We start from the raw sequence: 12,501 nt of genomic DNA, 5'->3' as shown, positions 1-12,501 counted from the left end.
ATTATTTCCTGGTGTTTTATATGGGAAAGTCTGACGTCAAAATACTTTTGATTTCTGATTGGGTATTTTATATTTTCCTCCTGGCTATGAGTCTTATATCTTTTTTATTCTTAAGAAAAAAAAAACTAGTTAAATATATTTGAGTATGGTCTCTTTTAATTAATTTGGTCTAAACCTAGTTTTTAGATTCACTTTGTTATATTTTTAAAGTTAGTTTATTTATTTATTTTGAGAGAGAGAGAGAGAGAGAACACATGAGCCCAGGAGGGGCAGAGAGAGAGGGAGAAAGAGAATCCCAAGCAGATTCTATGCTGTTAGTGCAGAACCAGACACCGAACTTGAACTCACGATGTGTGAGATCATCACCTGAGCTGAAATCAAGAGTCAGCTGCTTAACCAACTGTGCTCCTCAGATTCACTTAAAAAAAAATTTCCACAACCATGGAGTCTTTTATCCTATAACTTTCTCTTTTGTATCTGTTTAATCTATCCAGGTTTCTTATTTGTTGTTTATATATTTTATCTCTGCTCTCTACCTTTTATAACTACTATCGATTTGTATTGATCATCTATTTGTTTTTTTGGTACTCTTTATCTGCATTCCCAGAGAACATCTCAAATTGGTCTTCTCCAGCTGTTGTTCTCAAAAGCTGGTCTGTAGTTGGTTACCGGACAGAATGTACCACCTGGGGAGTTTGTTAAGAATAGTTTTTCAGGGGTGCATGGGTGGCTCAGTCGGTTGAGCGTCTGACTTCAGCTCAGGTCATGATTTCACGGTTCATGGGTTTGAGCCCCGCGTTGGGCTCTGTGCTGACAGCTCAGAGCCTGGAGCCTGCTTTCAATTCTGTATCTCCCTCTCTTTCTGACCCTCCCCTGCTCATGCTGTCTCTCTCTGTCTCTCAAAAATAAAAAAAAAAAAAAACCATTAAAAAAAAAAGAGAGAGAATAGTTTTTCAAACCTTATCTCCAGAGATATTTACACCCTTTTAATGGTGATGAGAAATGGGGAGATCAAGAAAGAAACATTGACAAAGCCCCAGATGTGGGATACTGTTACGCATGGCATTGAGTACTAGTGGTAGAGAGGGATAAAGTGGTTTGGAGTATGGTGAGGGGTGGGCTGAGTGGGGTTATGGAAGAGCATTTGTGCCATGCTAGAGAGTTTATGCTTAATCATAAGGCATGGGGGAGTTACTGAGAAGTTATCAGCATTAAATATGAAACTTTTTATTCTATCTAGGTTTACTGAAGGTCAAATAAGTTCATGTTATCTCTGTGTTCCAATTTTTTAGCAAAAAGATGACATAAAATAATGGTTAATTTTGTCTGTCTCAAAGTTTTCATGGTTAATTGTTAAGATTCTTTTCAAAGTCTTTGGTAACCTGAAACTTTAAAGTTTTGCTTGCACGATAAATGGGATTGAATTCATTGGACATTCTAAGTCTTTTCCAAATAGAATAAGATGTTAAAGCATTGATTACTAAACATATGTTTGTGCTTTTGACTTCTTATTGCAGAGAAACTAAGGATATTTTGGTTTCTTGGAAAACTTGCTTTGTGCCTAATTGGTTTATGAATTTTCCCTCTAAAGATTTTGGTGTAACAGTTTACAATTGGTTACTACTTAGTTTTCATTGAAAACTATGGTTCTAAGTATTAAAATTCTGCTAAATGTAGTTAAAACTGATGGAGATAAAGGAAACAACTCTATGTAAAAAGTAGAATATATGTAAGAAAGATATAAGGAATGGGAATACATTTTTGTTGAAGGTAAAAGAAAGTAATTTTGTCCTAAGTGAGACTGGTTGTTTGCAGAGAAATGGCTTGGGGAAAAATTTGAATGCAAAGGAAAGTGGTAGAAGGTAAGTGACTGTAAATCATTGGAAAAGAATTTTATGTGTGGTTAAGATGGACTAAGTTAAAATGGATTTTGTTTTTAAGATGTTTTTAAAGTTTATTTATTTTGAGAGAGGGAGGGAGAGAGAGAGAGAGAGAAAGAGAGCACAAGTTGGGGGAGGGGGCAAAGAGAGTAAGAGAGAGAGAATTACAAGCAGGCTCCACACTGCCAGCACAGAGCGCAGCGTGAGGCTCAGACTCAGGTGCATTAAGATCATGACCTAAGCTGAAATCAAGAGTTGGACCTTAACGAACTGAGCCACACAGGTGCCCCTAAAATGAATTTTTAAAAGTACACTGATATAAAATTAAAATTCTACTTTTCTCTGTGTTAAAAAAAAAAAAAAAAGCTTTTCTTGGATTGTTGGTTTGCTCTTGAAAATGTTAACAAAGATCTTTTCTCTTTTGTCAGCCAGAAAACCAAAGCTAGTGATTTGTCTTTATCAGGTCTTCGATAAGTCAGTTAAATCTTCTCAATGTTAAACGAGCTAAGTTTTGCTAAGAACTATATAACCCTACATATTTGCCTTTGGAATCTCTTATTGCCACTTTGGTTAAATAATTAAGTTTTAAGTTTTATAATGATATATAATCCTAATCAGGCATGTCCTTTATAGCTTTCTAAGATTTTAACAGACTTTCCCAAGATTTAAATTGACCAGTTAGGTCTTTTTTTGGTTTGTTAAGTTACTCTGGAAACACTGCCAAACAAATAATGGTAATGCCTTAGGTTGTATTGCTTGGGTAAATGCTAGAACCACTCAAATATATATACAATTCCTAAAGTTAATATGTTTTGGTGTAAGGTCATCACTTGATATTCTGATTATCAAAGTATTATGTGTTACAGAAATCACTGGATTATCTTATCAATTGCATCATAATGAACTCTCATATTACATTGTTACCCAAGACCATTTTTGAGTCATTTGTCATTTATAGTTATTGTTCTGATGTTCTTACAAAATGTGTTTCATCTTCAAGGACATTTATAACAAGGACCTTTAAGACAAATATAGGAACTTGACATCTTTAAAATCTTTCAACTAAAATGAGTAACAATTTCCAGAACTAGAAAACTGCATTCAAACTGAACAAGAATTGAAACATGGAAATAAATAAACTGAGGAGGGCACCTGAATGATTTAGTTGGTTAAGCTTCTACCTCTTGGTTTCAGCTCAGGTCATGATTTCACAGTCTGTGAGTTCGACCCCTCACATCTGATTCTCTGCTGTTAGAGTGGAGTCCACTTGGGATCTTCTGTCCTCCTCTTTCCGTCTGTCCCTCCCCTGCTTGCTCTCTCTCCCTCTCTCTCAAAAATAAATTAAAAAAAAACATTTTAAAACATAAATGAACTGAGGAAGATTATAGTTTTTGCGACATTTGTTTTAAAGTATTCCTGGTTCTCAAAATAGAGAACCCAGAAATGGACCCACAAATGGATGAGTAACTAATCTTTGACAAAGCAGGAAAGAATATCCAATGGACAAAAGACAATCTCTTCAGCAAATGGTTTTGGGAACACTGGATAGTGACACGCAGAAGACTAAACCCAGACCACTTTCTTATACCATACACAAAAACAAGCTCAAAATGGATGAAAGATGTAAACATAAGATAGGAAGCCATCAAAATCCTAGAGGAGAGAATAAGTAACAACCTCTTTGACCTCAACTGCAGCAACTTTTTACTTGACATGTCTCCAGAGGCAAGGGGAAAAAAAAGCAAAAATAACTATTGGGACCTCATCAAGATAAAAACCTTCTGCACAGCAAAGGAAACAATCAGCAAAACTAAAAGCAACTGACAGAATGTAAGAAGATATTTGTAAATGACATATCAGTTAAAGGGTTAGTATCCCAAATCTATAAAGAACTTATCAAATTTAACACCCAAAAACCAAATAATCCAGTGAAGAAAGGAGCAAAAGACATGAACAGACACTTTTCTGAAGAAGATATCCAGATGGCTAACAGACACATAAAAATATACTCAACATCACTCATCATCCGGGAGATACAAATCAAAACTACTATGAGATACCACCTCACACCGGTTAGAATAGCTAAAATTAACAACTCAATCAAGCATCAATCGATGTTGGCAAGTATGTGGAGAAAGAGGAACACTTTTGCACTACTGGTGGAAATGCAAACTGGTGCAGCCACTCTGGAAAAAAAACATATGGAGGTTCCTCAAAAACTTAAAACTAGAACTACCCTACAACCCAGGAATTGCACTACTAGGTATTTACCCAAAGGATACAGGAGTGCTGATTTGAAGGGGCACATGTACCCCAATGTTTATGTCAGCACTATTGACAATAGCCAAAGTATGAAAAGAGCCCAAATTTTCATCAACTGATAAATGAGTAAAGAAAAAGCATAAATGCATAAATATATATAAATAAATGAAAAAAATGAACTCTTGCCATTAGCAGCAACATGGATGGAACTAACATGGATGGATGCTAAATGAAATAAGTCCATCAGAGAAAGACAAATGTCATACGATCTCACTCATATGTGGAACTTAAAGAAACAAAATAGATGAACATAAGGGAAGGGAAGCAAAAATAAAATAAAAATAGAGAGGAAGACAAACCATAAGAGACTCTTAAAAACAGAGAACAAACTTAAGGTTGCTGGTGGGGTATTGGGTGGGGGGATGGGCTAACTATGTGATGAACATTAAAGAGGGCACTTGTTGGGATGAGCACTGGATGTTGTATTTAAGTGGTATGTAAGTGATAAATTTTATTCCTGAAACCATTATTACCCTGTATGTGAACTAACTTGGATTTAAATTTTGTTTTATTAAACATTTTTAAAAATAACGTTTTAATTTATTTTTGAGGGAGAGAGAGACAGTGCATGAACTGGGGAGGGGCAGAGAGAGAGGGAGATAAAGAATCCGAAGCAGACTCCAGGCTCTGAACTGTCATAACAGAGCCCAAGGCAGGGCTCGAACCCACAAACCATGTGAGTATGATCTGAGCCAGTCAGATGCTTAACTGACTGAGCCACCCAGGCATCCAGGATTTAAATGAAAAAAAAAAAAAAAAGTAATAAAGTATTGCTGGTTTTCTAATGTTTGCTCTTCTAGATTAAGGAAAATTTTTTTTAAGATATCTGTAACATACAGAACTGTGATAAAGTATTCATTTGTAAACAAACTGAAGCCTTTAACTTTTCTGTCTACCTACATTCTCTGAAATTCAAAAACTCTAAGTATCCTTTCTTTCATGGCAATTATAGTTCTTTGCATATGTTCAATAAGGATGTGTTCTCCTTGAAACAGGATGCCATTGGAAATATCGGTTATTTTACCAAGTCTTTGATTGGAATGTCATTTGAGAGACGTGCATAGACTCAGATATGACTGTATAGCTTTAAGGAACTAAGACTGTATAGCTTTAAGGAACTAAGACTGACTTTTTTTGGAGCATGAAAACAATAAAGCCCCTTGGAAAAGTTGGCCTGATACCTGCTTAGAGTTCCCAGCAGCCTTACCAGGTTAGTTAAGAATGTCATTTCCTGGCAGATGCAGGAACCTTAGTATGTTTAGGGACCTTGAGAAGAGGAATTCATGAGGTATGTATGATTGCAAGCACTTCTCTTGGTTTATAGCCTGGAGAGGCTACTAAACATTTAATTTAGATTCTTTCTAAAAAGTTCCAGCAAAGCAAATTGTAGAAGATCTATATGAACAATTGCTGTTCTTGCTGAGTGTATGTAAATAATTAGGCCAAGTTAAAACTGGACTTATTTTTCAAATGAATTAGTCTTGATTTGGCTATCTCTGGAAATCAGCGTGTTTAGGGAGAAAAAGTATGTGCACCCTTACAGGTGTTAAATTTTAGCTTTGATTGTCTATAAATTGTTTGCCTAAGCTAAACAACCTGAGATAAACTTCAGGAAAATTTTCACAGTAGCAACCGTATGGACAATCTCCTTGCCTCTTATTCTGTGGGGATAATAACAGGACCTCATGGGCATATGTTTATTTAAACAACTGAAAAATGGGATGGATTTCCCCAGCAATTGTATATGAAAAGCCTTTTCTCACCGCAGATGTATCAGTAGATGAAGACTATAGTGCTTTATTAAATTACTCGTTTGAGGCCGGGTTAATTCATAAATTTCTAAGTGAACATGCAAACCATATCCTCACTAAATCTGATGTTACCAGAAACCCACCCCATGTATACCCAGGAGGCATGGTGTATTTAAAGCATTAAAAGTCTACTACAGCAGGGGATTTAAATCCCAAATGGAAGGGCCCCTACCCGTTCATATTATGTGCTCCCGCTGCAGCAGAGTTAGAGGAGCACTCTTCATGGGCTCATGTTGAGAATTAAACCGGTACCCCCTTCACAGGAAATCAATGAACAAACTAATGTGCCTTCTTATTCCTGTGAACCGGTAGAAGACCTCAAACTGATATTCAAACAAAAACAATGGTCGTACTTTTCTTTTTCATTCTCCTTTCTCCAATTTAGACTAATAGTTCCTCCTTACAATGGGCCCTTCACAAGGATCACCACAGATATTTGAATTACAAACCAGAAAAACCCAACTGATTCCTGCTGCCTGTTCCAACTCCATCTGAAGATGTTTTGAGCCTGACATCTAAGAATCTTCTTATTGACAGACACCAGGTTTGTAATTTGCTCTAACCATTAACCTATATTTTTCTTGTTTTATAAAAGTACCTCTTATTAATTACCTAACTGCTTACTAAACAAAACGGAATCTGGGGGCAATTTTATCTATAGCCTAATCTTCAGGAACTCCCTACCGGTTTAATGTTAATGCTTTGCTAGAGGAAAAAACAATCTTAGCTTGACAATATCTAGACCTCAGGTATGTGAGTTTTCTTTATAAAAATCCCTTTAAGAAACTTCCTCTTGACTTTATCTCCCCCAGCCCCCTTGTACATAACCAGTCATTCTTAACCCCAGTGCAGCTTCTGTTCACAGGTCCTGTCTCCACCCACGTTTTGATAAAATCACCTTTTTTACACTAAAGACAAGAATTCTTTCTTGGCTGTCGGCTCTAGACCCCACTACACTCCAAAGCGCCATCAGTTGGACTGGCCTGAGACTTTCCAGGGGCCTCCAGAAGTAGGGCAATACAGCACACCGGGCCATGGCGTGGGGACAGGATGATGAAACCTGAAACTACTCTGCAATTGAATATGATTCAGTTTTCATTTTACTTGGGCTGAACATTTCTAATACTTGAAGTTTGTTTTGCCCGCAGTGGCTTTTTCTGTGTTCTGGGGAGTGGTGGATCAGATGGGTAGTCCTGGGGTATGGCCTGAGGAAGAGAAAAATATTCCTCTCTCAATCTCTAGTTGGCATTAACTTTCAAAAGAAGCCTGAGTTTGGGGAAAGACTGGACATTGCAGTCTGGAAACATGTCTTCTCCCAGCGCTCCCTCCTTCCTGTCAAACTGTTGCAGGATTCTGGACCTCAATATCCCAGGTGCCTGGTCTCACTGTTTCCAAGAATGGAGAGGTAGACACACAATAAAATGAGCAGCAGGCAAAAGTTTATTAGAGTATAAGATTAGAAAGTAGGAATAGTATGAAAGCCCTCTTTGTAGAGATGGGACATTCCAAAGTGAATGCCTGTGAACTAGGCAAGGAACTTTGCACCAAAGACATCTCAAGGTTATAAGGTTCCAGCCAAGCCCGCTTCCCTTCTCCCTGTTCCTTCTCAAGTTCTACCTTTATTACCTAGGTTCCTCTAAATGGCTAGTCGTTCCTTTTTGATTGACTTGTTTCCATTGTATGAAGGGTAGTCTATGACTACCTTGTGTGTCATACGTTTTATGGTCTACTAACATATTTTCAGTTAGGTCTTTTGTCAAATTCCTGAGGGGATTCTGAGAGGCAGTAAGTATTATCTGTTACATTCTTAAGAGAAACTTTAAGCCTGAGGGAGTTTGCTCCTGGTCAGAAGCTCCCAGGATGGCTTTAAAATATGTGTTTCTCCCCACCTGGGAACCTCAGGTCATAACCTTTCCCTTTCTACCTATTTTATCCTATCTTTTCCTATCCTAAAACCTCAGGTCATATTTTGGGGAGGGTCTTGTCTTTTCTCTGTAAGATCTTTAATAATGACGGGTCATTCTTTTATTAATTCATTTTGGAATGTTTGTGTCCCCAGCATGGGCTAAGAGTATGAGAGCCTCAGTCCTCTATTGTCTGGGAGGCTTATAAAATTGAGTATTTGCACTTGGAGTAGATGGGGTGCTATTACTCAAATGCATTCTTTGTTTTGCTCTTTCCACAAATTTGCATACTTTTTCAAATGGGGAAGAGCTGAGCTCCCTTAAGTACTTTTAATAAGGAAAAATAAGGAAACAAATTTTCTTCCCAAACTTTATTACAATAATTTTTTATTATGAGGGTTTAACAGAGCAGAGTCAGACTTGCCATCTCGCTTGTGAAACCTCAATAATTTACAAAATTAAGTTAATAAATATGAAACTAGGTTTAGTCTTCTTTTTTTTCAACCATCTCATGCATTCCTAAGACACAAAGCAGAGAAAATCCTGTATCTGTATGTAGTACAAACTCAGAAATTTTTCAAATGCTGTTTAATTTTTTTAGGATTTCCCTAAACAGAACAGATAATCATACTATTTCACCTTTCTCTAAAGATTTAAGAAACATAAATAGATCCATAAATAATTCATATAAATAAAACTTTTACCTTTTAAATAATAAAACCAAAGACTGAAATCTTGTCTTAAAAAATACAAAATAAGGCATGCAATTCATTAAAATGAAACCTTCTGCCCCAAAGTTATCTCAGGGTCTATTAAATACACAAATAACTTAAAGCTCTTAGAAGAGCAAACAAAAAGCAAATTGGTACTCAATCAAAACTTCCATCTTTAGGAAGAGGGAAAGATTGTTCAGATTCTATCTCTGAACAGAAGTGTTCCCTCTGAAACTTCAATTGGATGAACTAATTTATGAACCCATGTGAGTTTGGTCAGAAATGGGGCTGGGTCTACTACCCAGAAAGCCTAAGTGGCCTGGGGAACTGGGGTTAGACAGAAAGTTCTTATCCCACATGGCGAACAATGGGGGTCACGCAGGTGCAGCCCACAGTCACCAGCATCTTCTCCAGCTGGAAGGAGTGGGGGCAGTGCTGAGACTCCCTTCGCAGAACCAGGATCTCCTGTTGGATGGGGACGGAGTTCATGTGGTGCTCTTCCTTCCCTTCAGCATTGACACAGCCCCAGTGGAGGCACTTGGCCTCCCAGATCACAGAGGGGTATCTCTCGGGGTCCTCATTCCGACTGCAGGAGAAACAAAAGCAAGGAAGAATGTGAATATCTGGTAAAGCATCAGGAAGGAAATCAAACAAGAATTGACAAAGGGAGGCAAATTCACAGGGTGGCAAGTTACAGGCACTGCAAGTTCCCTAAGTACTGCCACTCCGAAAAAATAGTTTGGGGAAAACTTAGATTTTTAAGCACATGAAATGTTATAGAATAGCATGATTAGTGTTTCCCAATTTCTTTGAAGAATGAGCCAAATAAGATAGGCTGACACTGCAGAAAGGATTTAAGTTTGATACAGAAGATGATTTCTTAAGGAATATTTGACAGACAAAGGCCAACAGAATATTCTAGGAATAAGATAGCCATTAATCTCACTTCATGAAGTCTATCTATGAAACAGGAAATGCATCAAAACTTTGCACATTCATGGAACAGAACCCAGAGCTGACTTGAAGGGCTAGAAACAAAAGCTGAAACTCCTCTATAACCTTCTCTTCCCTCTCTTCTCCAGCTGGGTGAATGATTTGCTTTGATTTTTGAATTGATTTATTTGAACTATTCTCAGTAATGGGAGAAGAAGAAACCCCATAGTCAGGTGAATCTGTAGGCACCACATAACTGAGGCTTATTTGCATAAAATCAAATCACTAAAAAACATTTTGTATTTAATCTTTGTTTAAAGGTGTACTATATTAGATGTACTCTATTAGATTAGTACATCTAATATTAGATGTACTAATGATACAGCAAATATAGGTCTGTTGGTGATGTAGATCAAAACTATCTAACTTGAAAAGGGTGGAAATATCTACCGTGTTCCATGTTATTTCATCCACTGGGATTCAAACTATATTAGCCCACTGCTAATATGACCCCCAGAAATAAGATGAAAAAAAAAAAGCACAAAACTCCCAGTTAATTACTAGTTATTTTCAACAAATCATTTCAATGTTACTTGTGGTAAAGAGAATTTAAGCATTAATCTTCTATGATAAATTTCTATTTTTTAAAATAAATGAATAATAGACTTGGGGTACCCTAAATATTAGAATAAGACTGCCATTAATTTGGGTGGGATTTTGGTGTCAGTGACAATGAAATCTAATGGATAGGTGTTACGGGGAAGAGGTGGTCCTGTGCTCTGTTAAAGTCTATAGAATGTTGTTTGAGAATCATTTCTTTGCACAACGGCCCATCTAAACCTGACTCATAATTCTAAGTAAAATCATCCTCAAGGTGATTGAATTGGCAGTCTGATAAAAGATTTAACTGGCATAAAAGATAGAACAACACAGAAATTTTTTTCTGGGGCCATTACGTACTGCAGGCTCCATGGTGATGTGGATCGGCGGTAGTAATCCATGGGCCTTCTGGAACTTCTATTCCCGTTAAGAATATTCAGGTTGACCTTCACATGCTGAGGGAAATTCTCATCCTCAGCAGTTGGGCATCCTGGCTTTTGAGGGAATGCCATTCCTGTCCTCATAATAGCCATCACACAGAGCAGCAGCAGCTGTGACAGGAACTGAATGGGAAAGAAGAGAGGTGGGAGATTGGATTAGCATGTGATTTTTGTTAACAAATTGTGATGATTATTGTATTGCTAATCATAGAGAGCATACTATGTTCCAGGATAATCTCTAATAAAATTTCATATCAGTTAGATGAAAAACTGGTATTATGACCAAAATAATCTTAAGACCATGGAGTGTTTACCAGTCTTGATCATTCTTCTTTTGATTTAGGAAAGACACATTTTTTTACTGATTGGCAGCAATTTTAGTAAAAAATGACAAGTCATAATCCTGTCGGTACATGCATCTGTCAGGTCATTGGGATAATAATGTCCTTGATTTTCTGGGAGAAAATGTCTCCTGAATGATAGTTCTCTGTCCTAGTGTTCTGTGAAATCCTATGTGAAGTCAAATGTCCCCCTTAGAAGAAAGGACTGTAGAAAAATGTGTATGGTATCAGTATTCATGTAAAGTGGGCAGAGACGTTCAACCCCAAAGTGGCTCCCTCTTCTTCTTACATTTTCTTATATATATTTTCCAGTTTTTCTAAGTATATATTTATACTAAGTATATATATATATATACTGATTTTGTAATCAAGTTGGGTTTCAAAAAATGCTTCAAGTAAAATATTTCAAAAATATAAAGACTATTTGATCTAAACCATAATTAGAATAAATTAGATCTAAACCTATTAGAATAAATAGGTTTGGTGGTATATATGACTATGATGTAATAATAAAATGATGGGAAGGAAATTCAGTGCTGCAACTAATTAAATCCTCAAGGATAGCATTCAATTTTGTTTTGGAATAAGAAAAATGCTGTGGCAGAATTTTATCAAATCCCTTGTACTCAGAAAAGCAGATTTACAATAGACATTCCTTGTCACCACACGGCATCATGTGACACTTCTCATGTGGTTTAGCCCCAATCTAGCTGTCTTTCAGTTTTAATCTCATCTTTCAAACTGATGTGTATCAGTTCTTGAAAATGCTATAAAATGACAAGTATCTACCAAAGCTTTCATTTCCTATCCCATACATGCAGTATATCTCCATGGTTAGAATCCAGAATTTCATGCCTCCAATCTAGAAATATCTTGTCCGATTAAGCAAGAGCATTATATGTCAGTGCAGGACTCACCATGCATGAAGTTGTCCCGGGAGCCATTGTAGTTTTCCGACCAGCTGGAGAAGAATGAGACTGTGCTTGCTGCGAGATGGACAAAGTGTAGCGCTGTCTTCTCCCTTTTTATAGGACTTTGCTTCTCTGTGGTCACGTACGTCGGTGTGTGGAATGGGTCAATGGTGTCACCATTTTAGTTAAAATTTCCGCCCTCAAATGAGGTCAAGAATAACCTCCCCTTCATAATGGGTAATACCTATTTCTGAAGGAAAACGGAAGGGCAAAAATTCATGTATCGAAAGACTATGTTTTCTCTTCATTCTTCAAGGAACTGTTACTTGTCAGAAGCTGAACAAAGATGCTTTACTTATGAGCTGATATCATTTAATTATGGGCATATATGAAGCTTCTGTGAGAGCTATGCTTTATTTTAATGGCTCATGGGAAAATAAATGTTTGACAGAATGTTCAAGACTTCTGGTATCATGTACCTTGCTTTCCCATTTGATAATTCCTTTACTCACCAGATTCCCTAGACAGATATTGTGGAGGCCATTGCAGAAAATACTCATGGCCTTACCATATAAACAATTGAGAAATAAATAAATAATTTAATGAAGGAAGGACATATTACTTCGTTGCATTAACAACTGTTTTG

General features: G+C 36.9%; 1 protein-coding gene across 1 annotated transcript; it reads right to left on the bottom strand.

Moving 5' to 3' along the window:
* Positions 1 to 8,710: 8,710 nt before the first annotated feature.
* Positions 8,711 to 11,915, bottom strand: IL17A (interleukin 17A). Its single transcript, XM_029945482.1, has 3 exons — positions 11,862 to 11,915; positions 10,524 to 10,726; positions 8,711 to 9,216 (listed from the first exon to the last, which is right to left on the bottom strand). Exons 1-3 carry the CDS (start codon positions 11,886 to 11,888, stop codon positions 8,979 to 8,981), a joined length of 468 nt encoding a protein of 155 aa, XP_029801342.1. The 5' UTR covers positions 11,889 to 11,915; the 3' UTR covers positions 8,711 to 8,978.
* Positions 11,916 to 12,501: the final 586 nt, after the last annotated feature.

The sequence above is a fragment of the Suricata suricatta genome, chromosome 7 (assembly GCF_006229205.1).
Source record: "Suricata suricatta isolate VVHF042 chromosome 7, meerkat_22Aug2017_6uvM2_HiC, whole genome shotgun sequence".
In the NCBI taxonomy this organism is placed as follows: Eukaryota; Metazoa; Chordata; class Mammalia; order Carnivora; family Herpestidae; genus Suricata; species Suricata suricatta.
The sequence above is the reverse complement of the archived record's forward strand: the minus strand, read 5'-3'. Positions and strand labels throughout refer to the sequence as shown.